The 15,861-nt window shown below is 57.7% G+C and overlaps 1 protein-coding gene across 2 annotated transcripts; it reads left to right on the top strand.

Annotated features, from left to right (window-relative positions):
• Positions 1-628: 628 nt before the first annotated feature.
• Positions 629-14,529, top strand: LOC138392984 (uncharacterized). Of its 2 annotated transcripts, XM_069483988.1 has the most exons (7): positions 629-1,139; positions 2,325-2,952; positions 5,541-5,698; positions 8,588-8,679; positions 10,336-10,510; positions 13,302-13,448; positions 14,069-14,529. In XM_069483988.1, the coding sequence occupies exons 2-7, from the start codon at positions 2,646-2,648 to the stop codon at positions 14,453-14,455; spliced, it is 1,266 nt and encodes a 421-aa protein (XP_069340089.1). In that variant the 5' UTR covers positions 629-1,139; positions 2,325-2,645; the 3' UTR covers positions 14,456-14,529. The 2 variants fall into 2 exon arrangements, with proteins under 2 accessions (XP_069340089.1, XP_069340090.1); XM_069483989.1 differs by lacking the exon at positions 629-1,139 and having other exon boundaries at positions 2,888-3,831; positions 14,073-14,529.
• The last annotated feature ends 1,332 nt before the right edge of the window (positions 14,530-15,861 follow it).

Genomic DNA, 15,861 nt, shown 5'->3' with positions numbered 1-15,861 from the left:
AAGCCAGATTAAGAACTGACAGGTAGGCCGGGCGCGGTGGCTCACGCCTGTAATCCTAGCACTCTGGGAGGCCGAGGTGGGCGGATCGTTTGAGCTCAGGAGTTCGAGACCAGCCTGAGCAAGAGCGAGACCCCATCTCTACTAAAAATAGAAAGAAATTATATGGACAGCTAAAAATATATATAGAAAAAATTAGCCGGGCATGGTGGTGCATGCCTGTAGTCCCAGCTACTCGGGAGGCTGAGACAGGAGGATCGCTTGAGCTCAGGAGTTTGAGGTTGCTGTGAGCTAGGCTGACGCCACGGCACTCACTCTAGCCTGGGCAACAGAGTGAGACTCTGTCTCAAAAAAAAAAAAAAAAAAAGAACTGACAGGTAAAACGCATTAGAACTCCTAGGAGCCGGTGACAGTTCAACCGTAGACGGTGCGTTCCTCGAGCAGCCGTTTCTTCCCTCATTGGCCTCTGGGCTGTCAATCAGACACTGGCTCCGCCCCTGCAGCGCCTGACCTTTCCCCACCCTGATTCGGCCCGCCCCTTTGCAAATAGGGTCCCGGGTGAGCACAGGCCCCTAGCTTCTCGCGATGCCACGCCCCGGGCCGCGGAGCATGCGCGCTCTGGGGGCGCGCGTGCACGACGATACCACCATCTTTTCTGCGAAGCCCTGACAGAAAACCTTTGGTTCCCGTCAGACCCGTCCCTCCCCTGTCCGCGGGGCTGTAGCCGAGTGACGGCGCTCCCTCGCCACCGCAGCTAAGCGTCCCCAGACCCGGGAGAAACCCTGGGCTCCCGCTGCTGTAAGCGAAGCCGCCGTTGACGCGCCGAACTCCCGCCAGGGGCCGCCGGGGAGCGCGTCTATTCCCGCTGCGGTCTGTGTCTTGGGAAAAAAATTCTTCCCCGGGGGAAAGTTTTTGTTTCGGAATTAGTCCAAAATAATTTTGGTTGCCGTGTGTGAAAACCTGAACCTAACTTTTCAGAGCTTTGTGTTACTCAAGGATGAAAAGAGGTTCATTTTCAACGGTACTCCACCTTTTAAGAAGGGACTGTGGCCATCACGGTGTTCACGTAACCCGGAAACAGCCCTGGGCTTAACATCAGGACTTGGCAGAAAGCGAGTTCTCAGGGAGAAGGTTAAATTGAGGTAAATTGTGGGGAAAGTCGGGCAGTTGGTACAGTTGTGGGGTTAGGAACCTGCTAGATCCCTTTTACACCGCTAGCGTCTCAGCCTGGGAAAAAGCTCACTGAAGCTGGCGCGCTCCGTGTGCCTGTCGTGTGTAGTCAATGCGCGTGTGTTTGCGAGTGCACCCGTGTTCGCGAGTGTGCATGTGTATCTCTGTGCCAGTAAGAGTGCATGTGTTTACACGCATGTCTATCTGCGTGCACGTGTCTGTGCGTGAGCGCGCGCCCGCGCTCCGTGGGGAGCGCGTTCCCAGACGGGGCAGGGCTGTCAGGGCCCTCTCCTGCTCCTCGGCAGCCCCTTCCCACTCCCAGGGAGCTAGAACGCGGCCGCGGGTGCCGCTAGAGCCTTCCTGCGAAGCGCTGGCTCCGCGCTGTGGCGGCGCAGGTCAAGGGTGATCCTGGAGAGGTGGCTCTGGGGTAGTCACATTTGCGCACCTTCCCAGGACAACCGCGCAGGGCGACCTCCGGCGGGGGGTGGGGCGAGGCCCCAGGAGAGCCGCCCCGGATCCCTGGCCTACCTTTAACCCCGCCGCCGGGTGGGAGCACGTGAGCCGGGCTCTGAGTGGCAACCGGGCGTCACCGCCGCCTTCGCCTGGGCAGTGGTGTTTCGACCCTGCCTCTGGGCGCGGCAGGAGCCTTGGCTGGGCGGTCCACCTGGCCTCCCCCCTCCCTCCTTTTCTTCCTGCGCAGCCCCTTCCCATTTATCCGCCCAGGATTAGAGGTGGGTACTTCCCCGTCTGCCCCGGCGCCACCCCCTCCCCAAGCAAACACACACTCGTCCCACCTGAATCCTGGGGCAGGAAGTAGAACCTCCACCGGGGCAGGCGCTCTTGGTGCAGGACGCAGGAGCCAGCAGCGGCCCGTTCCCCTCCGACTCTCCGGTGCCTCTGCCGCCTGCTCCAGCCACCCGAGGAGGCGCAGTGCCACCCCCTGCTCTGTCCCTTGCTTATGCTCAGAGCCTGACCCTATCCCGGCGGAATCTCCTCATCCTCTCTTTACTTTCCGACTGCCCAAGACACTTTCCCTCCTTTCTTGCCTCCCTCTCTCTCTCTCTGTGCAGGTCGGGTGGGGGGAAGAGGAGGAGGAATTGTTTCCCCGACTAACCTTTCAAGGGACACAATTCACTCCAAGTGTCTTCCCTTTCCAGGCCGCCTCCCAAGTGCTCCCGGTGCCCGCAACTCCTGATCCCAAACCGAGAGAAGAGCCTGTGCAACCTCAAGCCCTCTTACTCCTTCGCTTCCATCCTCCTCCTCCCCTCCTCTCTTTTTGGCCGCCTTTGGACGTCTGGGGTTGACGGTGGCAGCGGCGGCAGCCTAAGCCACAGCAGCCCTGGCAGCGCCAGCTCCCGCGCACCCAGCCTGCTTCTCCCGCCCTGTCACCCGATCTCCAGAAAGGAGCTGAGCAGATTCGGGCAGTTGAGGCGAAGCTGCTGCAGCGGCGCTACAGGCGGCGGGAGGCGGGATGAGCGATGAGCACAGGCGACGAAGGCGCCCGGCAGCTGCTCCAGCCCAGGGACAACCTACCGCCCCTGCACCTCAGAAGACAGGACGCAGCTGACGCGGGAAGCAGCAGCAAGTGCGTACGCGGGCCGGTGGGGACACCAGCACAGCCCGGTTTCCCCTGCCAGGGCCCCGCGACGCCCAGGGCAAACAGAGCGCGGGAGCCCAGACCCTGCGGTGGCTGCAGGCTGCCCGCCAGTGGCGGGTGGACGGGCAGCGGAGTGCCCCCACGGCTAAGCCGCGGAGCCCCGGGGCGCCAGTGTCCCTGGGGTAGAGGTAGGGAGCCGTGGCAGGCGGCCGGGGAAGGTGCTGTGGGGGAAGGGCTTCCTTGGACTTTTATTGTGCGCGGCCCTGAGTGGCCCAGAGTGGCCTGGTGACTGGAAGCAGCAGGGGTCTGAAAAACCAGGGCTCGCCTGTGCTTTGCTAGCTGCTTTTGCAGTTGTCCAGGGAGAAAGGGCATTGGGTGGCAGAGCGTGGCGACGCGGGGAGCGGGAGACACGACGGCATGGGGGTGGGCTCCGGCGGAGGCGGGAACCGAGGATGGGCAGCGCCAGCCCCGCGCCCCCGCGCTCCCAGTGCTGAATCCCGCGCCCTGCGCTGCGGCGCCGGCTCATCTGAGGCGCGGCGTGCGTTCGGCAGGGGCGGTGACCAGCGCGGCGGAGTATCTGCCGGGCAAGGAGGCCGGTATCTGCAGGAGCTGACCCGGATGGTCGGCGCACCAGGAGCTGGAATGCCTAGGGTGCGGTGGGGCACCAGAACGTTGGCCTGCTAGAGCAGCACCGGCGACACCTGGCGCCTGCCCCACCTCCCCGACCCCCAATGGCTCGGCGCCATCCTGGAGTTAAGACACTAGTAAACCGGGACCGGGACGGCGGGCGAGTGGGGACTTCGGAACTTCTTGGGGACCCCGCTTCCCTCAGGGGTCGGCAGGGAGGTGGGGAGCGCCCTCGCCAGCCAGGAGGCCCCCGGACTCACCCCAGAAACCTCCGGCGGGGTCCTGGCCCCGACCTGGAGGTCGGTGTCCCGTAGGGACTGTGCTCCCCAGGAAAGGGAGCTCCACAGCGCTGCTGAGCACTCCCGCTGGCCTGCTCTCGGCCGACAGCGCGAGGATTCTTCCATACCCAGAGCTTTCCTGTTGGATCCGGTCACACATGGGTGAGGGGAGCGGGCAGGGAGCGGACCGGGGGGCTCTGGGCAGCAGGGCGGAACTCCAGACCTGAGATCCATAGAGGTGGGGAGCAGTTCAGCAAAGGCAGACCCCGCCTTCAAGCGGGCCTGGATCAATTGGGGGTCCCATTGCTCCCAGAACAGACCCTGGGCTTTGTCTAGCCTGGACCTGTTGAGCCCTCCTCCACCTGGACAACTCCATCTCTTCCTTCAAGGCTCAACATTAATTCACAGGATTACCCTGGCTATTTGTGACCCAGGATTAAGTGGGGGATGGGGCAGAAGGGGGAACCTTACTCCATGTCCCTGCCTGTCCCATCCCTGTGCAGGCCACCCCAGGATGACCCAGGTTGCTGCACTGGGCCAGAGTGTGACTTGGGAACTTGGTTCCCACTCCTGCTACAAACAGAGCCAAGCCTGGGTGTCCTGACTAGGACTGCCCACGACCCCCCCCCCCAAGCTCTGTGCCTCCTGCTGCCAGCCTTCAGCCTTCAGGTCTGCCTAGCCCCAGAGACCCAGCCCTTATGCTGTGCCTGGTCCCAGACACAGTGGGGAGAGAGCCAAGGATGCACACCTGCCCCGTCAGAGCACACAGAGCATCTGCACAGAGCTGCCCGAGCACCTGTGAGATGAAATGTGCTGTGCGAACACAGTCAAGGAGGAAGTAAGGCAGGAAGATGGAAAGAGAGAAAGACAGAGGGAAGGAAGGAACAGATAAATGAAGACCCCAACATGGACTCACAGTCATATAGGACAATGTTCTTCTTTGGAGGTGCTGCTGAAGTCTTGAGGGGTGAAGTATCATGATGCTGGTAACTTATTCTAAGACTACGTTGTTTTATTGAATGTTTGTAGTAAGGTGAAACATAAAATTGCCTCCTCCCCCACCTAAGGGGCAATGTGTGTGTATGGGGGTAAGGGAACCCCACAAGCGGCACAGCTCTGAGACTCGTGGGCAGGGGCTGTGAGCACAGGCGGAGGAGCACAGCTCCCCCCACGCCCCAGGCCAGCAGGAAGGGGCAGTGGGAAGAAATACCCAGCCTCTGTCTCCTCAGCCCTTCTCGCCCCCTGATGGTGCCTCCCGCAGGCTGGAAGAGTCAGCCAGGGGTGCAGGGGAGCTGGGGAGCTGGGTGAGGGGCTCGGTAGGGGTCAGCCTCCAGGACACGGAGCTGGGCAGAGGAGGCGTCTGTGACATGGGCACAGTGAGAGTGCCCTCCCTACGGGTGCTGTGCGGATAAATGACGTGTGCGTGTGGAGTGCGCAGGACAGTGCCTGGCACACAGCCTCTCACCAGTGTCATGATGGGGCTCATGTCACTCTCTACCCCTCACCGTGGGCGTCCAGCACAGACTGTTTTTATTGTAGTAGAAGACACATAACATAAAAGTTACCGTCGTAACCATTTTTAAGTGCACACTTCAGTGGCATTAGTCTATTGACATTGTCATCCCTCGTCACAGCCATCCCTCTCCAAAACTCTTGTTCATCTTCCCCAAACGAAACTCTGTCCCCGTTAAACACTAACTGCCCACTGTCTGTACTTGTCATTCTGCTTTGTCTCTGTGGATCTGATTGCCCCAGGACCCCGTATAAGCACCCAAGGGCTGGGGAATGTGGGGCTGCTGTCCAGCTCTGCCTTTTGGGGGATGCAGTCGCCCAGGCCTTTTCCCTGAAAACACATTTGCTGTCGTTCCCAGGTGTCAATCCGGCTCCCGTCACAGTACAACTTTGCCATGAACGTGCTGGGCCGGGTGAAAGGCCGAACTGGGCTGAGGGTGGTGCTCAAGGCTCTGGACGCCACGTCTGGCAGCTGCGTGGCCTCGCCAAGGAGCTGTCTGATGAGATCCAGATCCAGGTCAGGGCAGGTGCACAGAGGCCGTATGGGAGCAGGAGAACAAGTGCCAGCAGCCCAGGGGCCCTCCCTGGGGTCCCACCGGGACTGGGCCAGGTCTGGGTGCCGGGAGATCTGGCCCTAAGGAGCTCTCAGTCCGCTGGGGGTGACAGACAAACTCATCGCAGTGTGGTGGGCGTCGGGGCGCACAGGTGCTTTGGGAGCCCGGAGGCGGGGCTGACCTGACCAAAGGATCCCAGAGGAGTGACGTCTCAGGACCGGAGGGGTTGACTGGCAGGCCAGGTGGAAGGAACGGCATATGCAAAAGCTGAGAGGCCCCAGAAATAACTTGATGTGTTCCAAAAATAGCAAACGACTCTGAGCTTGGGGTCTAGGGTGCGCCTTCATGGTAGGGAGAGGCTGGAGCTCATTATGTCTGGTCGGGGCCATTCATTTAATTATGTGTTTATTTAACAGACATACACAGAGCACTTAATCTGGGACTCTGTGAGCCCCGGGTCCTGCTAAGCTGCAAGGAAAGACTACAAGCATGCCCTGAGTGCCCTGAGCAGAGAAAGAGTTTCAAGTTCCCTCCGAGAAGGAATAAACTATTTCTAACTTAACCACACGTCCAGTCAGGGCCAAAGAAGTATATTTTCAAAGAAGGGAACACCCGTTTGCCAAACCCCTCACCCTGCCCGCAGGTGTGTGCACTCATACACACACACGCACACACACACACACACACGGACACACAGAGCACTCGGACACACAGAGATGCGTACACACGTGCCTCCACACACTCACACAAACACATGTTCTTCTAGTTAAAAATGACACATAGTACATTCTGGAGCATACCACAGAAACAAAGACAGGGCTTTGCAACTTCCAAATTCTGTGACCTCAGTTGGGTCACTGAACAGCTCAGTGCCTCAGTTTCCCCACCTGACAGCAGATTGAGTTTGAATATATCAGGGACTAGAGAAGCTGCATCTAGCCCACAGATATGTTTTATTCGGCTCACTCAGGCCTTTGAAACAACTTTTATTTGTTGCCAACACTTAAAAATAGGAAGATTCTATCTGCTGGTCTGATAGGCAGCTACTCCTGGAGATATGGCATTTGCCCCAGGGCAAAATCAGCGGGAGACGAGAAGCAGCCTCCCCTTTATTTAGAGCTGTGCTCTCCGTTTTTCCACAGGCCACACCACACCCTGTTGTCTCCCTGACAGCGATGTCCACTATCAGTTGCCATTTACCATAGTGCTCGCACTATTGCCTTGCTGATAAGTTAACAGGAAAATGGGACATAGCCTATAACTTTGCCTCCATCTAAAGACAGAGGACAAAGAATACATGTTTTAAGAAAAACAGAAGGAAACCTGTTGTGAATGTGTTTGCTGTGCAGTGAGCGCCTTTGAGTCGAAGTGAGTGAGGCTGCTTCACTCTCGAAGTCACACGCTGGCAGAAGGTGATACCTGAGTCCACCGTGCCTCACCTGACACCACAACCCACCTGGCTCCCAAGCCTGTTTCTCATTCCCTGTGGAGGAAGCGCTGCCCCTCGCATCATGTCACGTGAACCCCACAGCTCTTTGAAACAGGCCTGGCAAGCACTATTAGTTGTGTTTCTGTCTTGTTGTTTGAGACAGGGTCTGGCTCTGTTGCCTGGGCTAGAGTGCAGTGGCATCGTCAGAGCTTGCTGCAGCCTCAAACTCCTGGGCTCCAGCAATCCTCCGGCCTCAGCCTCCCGAGTAGCTGGGACTATAGGCATGCGCCACCACGCCCACCTAATTTTTAAATTTTTTTGTAGAGACTGGGTCTCACCATGTTGTCCAGACTGCTCTTAAATTCCTGGTCTCATGTGATCCTCCCACCTCGGCCTCTTAAAGCACTGGGACTCCAGGCGTGAGCCTCGGGCACCTGGCTGCAATTATTAGGCTTAGGCCCATCTTGCAGATGAAGAAATCTAGGGTGCTGTAGATAGAACACAGGTGTTGGGAGGGAGGGGAGACAGGCCGGTTTCCTCTTGGAAAATCACCCGTCCGTTCAGATGGCATTAGACACCAGCCCAGGGCTCAGGCCCTTAGGGGAGTCCTCCTGGACTTATCAGAAGCCAGTGGAGAGCTCTAGGCACAGCTTTACCTGCCCAGCAGGTGACTGCCCCTGAGCCAGGCTGGGAGGCCACAGAAGCCAGCTGCCCTAGGAGCTTAGACAAGGGGATTTATCGGGTGAGCTCACCAGGAGCCTCGCAGAGAAGGGGTCTGGAGTTCCCAGGTAAGTGCTGCCACCGTGGACTCCAGGAGCCAGCGAGGGCCTCAGAGCACCTGGGAGTGCTGGGCTCCGATCTGTCGTTGTGAGGTTTAACATCGGCTGCACTGAGGTCATGGCACACCCGTGCGTGTGGGCCGTGTGGGTCCTGCAAGAGTGTGACAGGACAGAGGGAGCCAGACAGGGCCAAGGCGGTGGGAGGGGTTGTTCTGAGGCGGCAGTGAGGAGCAGGGTATCTCTGTGAGAGAAAGGAGAGTGTAGGTGGCGCCTTCCCCAGGCTCAGTCGTGGCAGAGCGACACCTGGGCAAGGCCCTGGGCGCTGTAGTTCTGCGTGCTGCCCCGTGCACAGGGCCTGGCAGGTGAGGCTCTCTCTAACTGGGAATGGGGCAGAGGCCTGCGTTAGGCTCCGTGGAGCAGCTCCCATCGCGGTGCACAGACGTGAGCCCGCCTGCCTTTGTCATCACTCCTGGGGCCTCTTGTGAAGGTCAGCCCTTCCCCTCATGTCGCCAGCCACCTGGCAGGTGGGGAGGCTCCCTTCCTCTTGTCTCTCCCCCTGGCTCCCACTGCTAGGAGAGAAGCAGACACCTGGCCTGGACGAGACTACCGGGCACACAGGAAGTGAACCCCGCCCTCTCTTCCAGGTGTTTGACAAGCTGGTGCTGCTCAACCCCGGAATAGAAGCAGAACAAATCTTAATGGCACCCAGCTCATTTATGAAGCTCCAGACGAACAGGTGCGTGGCTCGGCTCTTGCGCTCCGCTGGGCTGTGACGCTGCGCTTGCGTCCAGCAGCGCACGTGCCGCAGTTGTCGGGAGCCGTGGGGGCTTTACGGGAATCGTCGGTGACGCACGTGGAGAGGGGTGGCCTCTGTGTCCTCCCTTCACTGTGGACCCCTCTGCTCCTCCACTGTCCTCCAACCCATGCCGTGGGTGCCTTTTTCCTTCCTGTGGCCTAGAAGTGTTTTCATGCTGGCTACGGAAATTCAGTATTTAAAAGGGCCTAAAATACTGGCTGGGAAGTGTTAAATTTTCCAAACGCCGCCCCTGTGTTTTCAACTTTTGCCACTGAAAGTGCAGTCCGTGACCCAGCAGAGCCAGCGTCACCCAGGAGGACGGAAATGCAGGTCTCCGCCCCACCCCACAGCTGCGCAGGGGAAGCTGTGCCCGACAGTGTCCCCACAGTGTCCCCGGGCGATGGGTGCACGGCACTGTCTGGGAAGCGCGGTGTTAAGGCAGGTCAGCAAAAGTTATTCTTACAGTTGGTTCAAAGTGCTGCCTTTCCTCAGGACGACTTGCATTTGATGGCAGCTGCACAGTGGAGGGCTGCAGAGGCCACAGGAGCACTGACACATTGCGTGACACACACACACAGCGGTCATTCAGCCCAAAGTAACTAAGTGCCAGGCTCCGTGCCAGGCTCCGGGCACACAGTGGTTTGTGACAAGGGGTTCCCTGCAGGAGGGGAGCGTGAGAAGCGCTGCAAGAGAGCGAGGTGTGGTGTTTAAGCCAGAGCCCAGAGCAGGCTGCTCCCGTGGGGATGTAGGGGGACATTCCAGATGGAGCAGCCGGAACTAGAGGTCTGAAGGCCGGAGAGCGGCTCCTCGGGCTAAGCGGAGGGGGTTGGTGGGGGGAGCAAGTCGAGGCGGAGGCCATACCGCTTGCTTACACTTGTCCAGAGAGGGTGTGTGGGGCTTGGCCAGAGAGAGGGGGGAGGGGGCCGGCCCTGGGAGCTGGAGGCCTTTCCTCCTTGTGTTTCTTTATAATATTCACGAACGTGTAAAAGGATATCAACGTACTGCGTGATTTGTCTCCCACCCAAGCACAGCAGCAGTGGTTTCTAAACCCCTGTCTTAGTGAGTGGCTTATTCTTATCCTATTGAGCTCTCTTTTCACACCTGGGGACACCGAGTCCCAGAGAGGGGACACGATGTGCACACTGCTCTTAGCATGAAGTGCTGGGCCTGGCCTTGGCTTCCGTTGACTCAAACCCCGTCCTCTCTCCGGTATCCCCGGCTGCCTGGATTCAGGAAATGGAAAACAATGTGCCACAGAAACAGTCTGACAACAAAGGTGCCACGTCGCTGAGGAAAGAAACTCCGCCCTCACGGTCCCTCCTTCCCTGCTGGGCACCCGCAGCAGGTGCTTGTGTCCGAACCATGAGAAGCCGCGCTGTCCTGGGACCGGTGGTTTCCGAATGACTCTTCCCTGGGTGACGGACCAGGCTGCAGAGAGCTGACGGCACGTGGTCCTGAGGCCCCACGTGGCCGAGATTGGGCTTTCTTCCTCTCGCAGGAGCGACGGGGAACCACAGACCGCTGGGTCTTCTGGCCGTGTACCCGGGCTCCTCACCGCCGCCATCTGTAAAAACAGGTTTGTTTCATTTTCTGTAGGGATGGGGCGGCCTCTCTGAGCTACCATGTCCTGGATGGGCCCGAGAAGGTTCCTGTCGTGCACATTGATGAGAAGGGCTTCCTGGTGACAGGGTCTGTGATGGGGACGTCCACAATTGAAGTGACTGCACAAGAGCCTTTTGGGACCAACCAAGCCATCATTGTTGGCGTCAAGGTAGGATCATGTTTTCCCCATTTCTGAGCAATGAAAACAGTAGCACTGAGGTGATATTTCCTCCCTCTCAGGTGTTAAAGTGAATACGTTCACCTTCCAGCTGAGAAACTGGAGGTGGCAACTTATGTAAGAATAACTCAGGGGCAAAGATCTTAGATAGATAAAAATCCACAGCATCCTCTGGCCAACAGGGGCGAAGATCTTTGGAGATCATTGATTCCAAGTACCTTGTCCTATGGATGGGGAAACTGAGGCCCAGTGAGGGCCACGATTGGCCTGAGGTCACAGAGCTGGGATTGGCACCGCGGCTTCCTGAGCGGTGCGCCGGGGCTCCGCCCGCCGTGCCTGGCCGCTGACACCACCTCGATGGGGAGCCCCTGCCCTGGGCCAGCCCCGCGCCTGGGACACGGTCAGTTCTGAGGAGCAGACAGATGCACCCTGTGACTGTGACCATAGCGCTGTGCTGTCCCGGAAGGAGCCCTGAGAGTGGGCGGGTCGGGGATGGCACGGGCAGAGGTGTGTGAGGTTCAGGGGCAGAGCCTGGGGTGGGGGCTGGGGGGCTGGAACGGAGGGTTTGGGGAGGTGGGGTCTGGCTTTGTGATCAGATCATGAAATGCACCGGATTCCGGGCAGTTCAGTGCCAGTTAAGAGTGTGGGCTCTAGAGCCAGGCTGTCTCAGTCCAATCCCAGCTCGGCCACCGGGAGGCTGTGTGACCTTGGGCAAGTTAATGCACCTCTCTGTGCCTGTGTTTCCTTGCCTGTAAAATGGAGATCGTAGCGTTGTGAAGATTCAGTGAGTTATTGATAACACGTGTGAAGCACTTAGAATGGTGCTTCACACACGGCCAGTGCTTGGTAGGTACTATCTGCTCCTGTTGCCGTTTCACAGTAAAGAGGTTGAAGCCCGTGCTGGACTTCCTGGATTTTACTTTTAAGGAGAGAGTGACGTGGACGAGGGGTGTGTTTGGAGAGGTTGCTCCGCATCAGGTGGAGCTCGAGAGAAAGGGGGTCACTGCAGGGGAACCGGCCACAGACTGAGGACGGGACCTGGCTAGGACCACTGGGTGGGCGGGTGACCATCTGGAAGTGGGGCTTGAGGGGAGGGGGGCTGGGGTGACCAGACTGATGATGGTCCTTCGCTGTGGCGTGGAGCACAGAGGTGGGGGCCGGCATGGGGGGAAGGAGGTGAGGAGTCTGGGCCTGGGGAGTTAGAGGTGGCTGTGGCCTCTCCAGGTGAGGCTGGGGTCCCACCGGGCAGGGGTGTCTGGAGCTCCCTGAGGAAGGCTGGGGGCGCGGTGGGACTTGGGGTGGAGCCTCCAGCCCAGAGATGGCCTTTGGAGCCCTGGGAGTGGGGGGAGCACCCAGGCTTGTGCGGGGCAGGAGAGGGTGGGGGAGGGCCTTGGGCCACTGCTTGGAGGGGAGGAGGGGCTGGGAGCAGACTGCAGCTGGCAGTCAGGAGGAGAAAGGACACCCTGGGACAGGAGAGGCAGGGCTGGGCAGGGCAGTGGGGTGCAGCCTGCGGTCAGTCCCTGGGGACGCACGGTGGTAACCCACGGGAGGTTGCGGTGCCTCGGCAGCAGGAGCCCTGGGGCAGTTCGGAGGTGATGGAGGCCCAGATTGTGCCCCAGCACACAGTGGGCGCTCAACCAGCTGCCTTGGCTGCCTACCCAGATAGCGGTTCGTGTCCCTTAGAGGATCATGGCCTGTCATGTCCACCCATCCATGCCAGCCTCCAGGAGGCCACAGGCTCCAAAGGGATTGTCACTGTGGGAGACAGAAGCTATACCCTGCGTGGTACAGAATGAGGGGGCTCGCGTGGTCTTTAGAGAACCTGTGAGGCTCCAGGGAGCAGGGAGGTGGCTTTTGGGCCCTTCTTAGGGGGTTTTATCAGCTTTTCCAGTTCAAACTCATACCAACTCCAGAGAGAGGATTTAACCCATCTCGTCCATGCCTTTTAGCCTTTCAGCCTTTTAGAAATCCGAGTCCTCCACAAGCCCAGCCAGGGAAAGGAATCGTAGTAAAAGAGCCCAGCTCCTGAAATTGCCTGTTTCGGAACTGGAAATGCAATTTCAGCCCTAGGGCACCAGAGCAAAGAAAGCCACAGTTTACCACCATTGATCCCAGAAACTAATGACTTAGCAGATAGTCACTGATTTTTATTTTTATAATTGCTCTCCCAAGGCGGGCATAGCACATTCAACCCATCCCCCGCCCGTGACAGCCCTGGACCGCAGCTGCCAGAAATGAACAAGTCAATACAGGCTGTTTTTCTAAAACCACTTACACACCTTGTAGAATTAAATACCACTCTTGTTCTGATGCGTGGGGCAGCTTTTTTGTTTCCTGGTAACCTGTCCTTTCCTGCCTTAGGGCAAGGGGACAGCACTCTGCTGCTGGCCAGTGATACTCAGTGTGTCAGTGGAGAACCGGTGCCCTCCCAGTGTGCAGAGTCAATGTGCCTTTGTCCCCTGCTGACAGGGACAAGAGATGCACATTAGTGGGCCTGGCCTGTCTGCCATGTCCCTGGATGCGCGCTCTAGAATAAACGCTGAAATTCTGATCTGAAACTCCCCGTGATTCAGAATGACCCCTGCTCTGTGTAATTCATCCTTGGCTTTTATCATCTGTGGCTCCATCTCCAAGCTCTGGCCAGCCCTGGGCCCCTGCGTGGAAGGCACGTGGGCGCAGGTGGCTTTCTTGGATTGCTCTCATTGTGGGGTTTTGGGTCTCCTGGGCCTGGGTGTGGTGGCCGGCAGGCCTGGTCACACCCTGTCTCCCTCCCCCTCTCTAGGTGAGTGCTCCCCGGCCCAGAGGGAAGTCATCAAGACCTTGCACCCAGAGTCCCTCCTCAGCTGCCAGCTGCGGTTCCAGCCAGCCGTCTCCGATTTCCCAGCACGTGATGTTCTCACCGTGGAGCCAGGCTTCGACGCTGCTCTGGGTAAGTTTCCAGGAGTTGAAAGTGAAATGGACTTGCAGAGGGTCTTTCCCTGTGGACGTGTCGGGTCTGCTGCGTGTTCAGCTCACGGCAGCCATCTGTCCGGAGCAGCAGAGGTTGTCAGGAGCCCAGCCTGGGGATTGATGCCAGGGTCCTGGCCTCTGCGGCTTCAAGTGGCCGCCAGGAGGGGTTGGCCTTCCTAAGCCGGGTCATGGCTGTTCTCAGCACCACCTACACCCATGGGAAAGGACGCAGAGTTCAGAGCGGAAAACCCCGGCCGGGTCGGAGTCCTCCTCTGCTGTCCCTGCCGTTCTGCCTGTGGGGGTGGGGGCTGCTCCCCTCCCAGCCTCCTCTCCTCAAATGCGGATGAGGGGGCCTTGCCCTGCCTGCGCGGAGCACGTGAGAGGCGGCCGGAGTGTCCTTAGTAAATCGTCAAGGGCTGTCCCTCAGGCCGGAGCCGAACTGCTGCAAGGCTGGGAGACCAGCACGGTGGAGCTGAGGCCGCACCGTGGGCTGCTGTCGGGGTCCGGGAGATGCGTCCTGTGGCACTCAGTGCTGGGCCCGACCCCAGGGCCCTCAGTTGGCGGTCCTGCTGCCCTATTTCATCCCTAAATCTGTCCCAGGAAGGCTGCCATGTTATCCCTCTGGACCAAGAGAATCCGAGGGCCAGCACGACGCCGACATACTGGTGCGGCCGTGGAAGGGACTCCACCCTGGCACCCAGGTTCCCGGTCTGCGGAGCTCCCCAGGCCCTGCTCAACAGTGCTCATGCAAGTCCGGGCCAAGGAGGCCAGGACAGGAACCAGAATAGTTCCAGCCCCTGCCTGCGTGGAGCCTCCTGCTGCACCTGGGTCCCAGCCATCCCGAGTCAGCCCTGGCTCGACCTGCAGCCCGGTGCTGGGTTGTGGGGTCTGCCACTTGCTCTCCCTCCTTCCGGGCCAGGCTGGCTGGGCCCTGAGCTGCAGGGCTGGCCCTCACATGCTTCTTACTGCCCCAGGAGTGTCACTTAAAGGGGGATCATGATGTCAGCTATGTTGTAGCATTCCCCTGACGCCAATCAGAATTTCAAGAAGAAGAAATTGAATATTTCAATGATACACATGACGAGATCTTTAAAAGCCTAAAGTTATTAAAGGTTTTCAAACTATAGATGGAAAGGTCCCTTAAGAATTGTACAGGTTTAATTTTCTAATAAAGTAAATATCAGTGTCTATAACTATGTAAACAAAAAACACTTGCTTTCTTTAAGGAGAAAAATGTTCCTGTGACCACAAAATGAAAAAAAAAACCACTGTAGGTTTTACCCAGCTATGATTGGCCCATTTCTTGCTCTGACCTCATACAGCGCCATTGTTACCAAATTCCCAACCCCTATATAAGCCCCTGGCTGGGCCTAGGATTTTGGTCTTATTGCCCAGGAAGCTGTGTTTGGTGACCTGTGGACCTTGACCATAGCGCTACTGGTTTGTCTTCGTTAGTGAACATTGTCAGTGTAGTTAGTATAGTTAGTGTTGTTGGTTAGTTGTGTTAGCATAGGATAGTTAGTAGTTTGTTAGTTTTGTTTTCATATTATAGTTAGTATTGTTTGTTTTGTTACTGTATTATAGTTCGTATTGTTTGTTAGTAGCGTTAGTATAGCGTAGCTAATATTGTTTTTTATTAAGATAATATACTTAGTATTGTTCTTTTGTCGTGTTAGTATAATTAGTATTGTTACCCTATTTAATATTATCTATTATTGTCATTAGTGTAGTTAGTACTGTTCTTCGTACCCTCACCCTACTTAATACAGTCGAGAGTGTTCATTACTTAGGAAGCACAGTTAGCGTAGACTTAGCATGGAGTTGCCCGTGGAGCCTACCCAGGCCTTCATTTTATCCATGAAGCTGCATCATGGTTACAACATCATCAAGAAACTTGGCTGTGGCGCACATGGCCACGTGTTTCTGGCCGAGCACATTCCCACTAGGACCAAGGTGGCCATGAAATTGATGCTCAAGAATCTCTGCCCCAAGCTAGAAGGTGTCCTCACAGAGGTGAGGGCAATGAAGGCCCTGAAGCATCCGAACATTGTCAAGCTTCTAGATGTCATCGAGGATGAAGAGATCATCTGCTTGGTAATGGACTACGCCAGTGGCGGGGACCTTGAGGAGCATATAACGAGACACCAGGGCCTGAGCGAGGAGGAGGCCCGTCCCATATTCCGCCAGCTGCTGGCCGCGGTTCAGTACTGCCATGAGAACCACATTGTCCATCGCGACCTGAAGCCTGACAACTTTCTACTGGACGAGCAGGGGAACGTGAAACTAGCCGACTTCGGCCTCTCTGCGACTTTCAGCGAGGAGGATCACCTGGCCGAATTCTGCGGAACTCCTGAGTTTAGTGCCCCGGAAATGTACCTGTGTGAGGAATATGT

This window comes from Eulemur rufifrons, chromosome 10 (genome assembly GCF_041146395.1).
Source record: "Eulemur rufifrons isolate Redbay chromosome 10, OSU_ERuf_1, whole genome shotgun sequence".
NCBI lineage: Eukaryota > Metazoa > Chordata > Mammalia > Primates > Lemuridae > Eulemur > Eulemur rufifrons.
Note: the sequence above shows the minus strand (reverse complement) of the source record. Positions and strands in the feature narration are given on the sequence as shown.

Excerpts from the sequence above, each read along its gene's own strand:
- LOC138392984 (XM_069483988.1), top strand. The coding sequence starts at position 2,646 with ATGAGCACAGGCGACGAAGGCGCCCGGCAGCTGCTCCAGCCCAGGGAC. Across the intron at positions 2,953-5,540 it reads CCAGTGTCCCTGGGGTAGAG|GTGTCAATCCGGCTCCCGTC; the intron begins GTAGGGAGCCGT and ends TGTCGTTCCCAG. Across the intron at positions 8,680-10,335 it reads ATGAAGCTCCAGACGAACAG|GGATGGGGCGGCCTCTCTGA; the intron begins GTGCGTGGCTCG and ends CATTTTCTGTAG.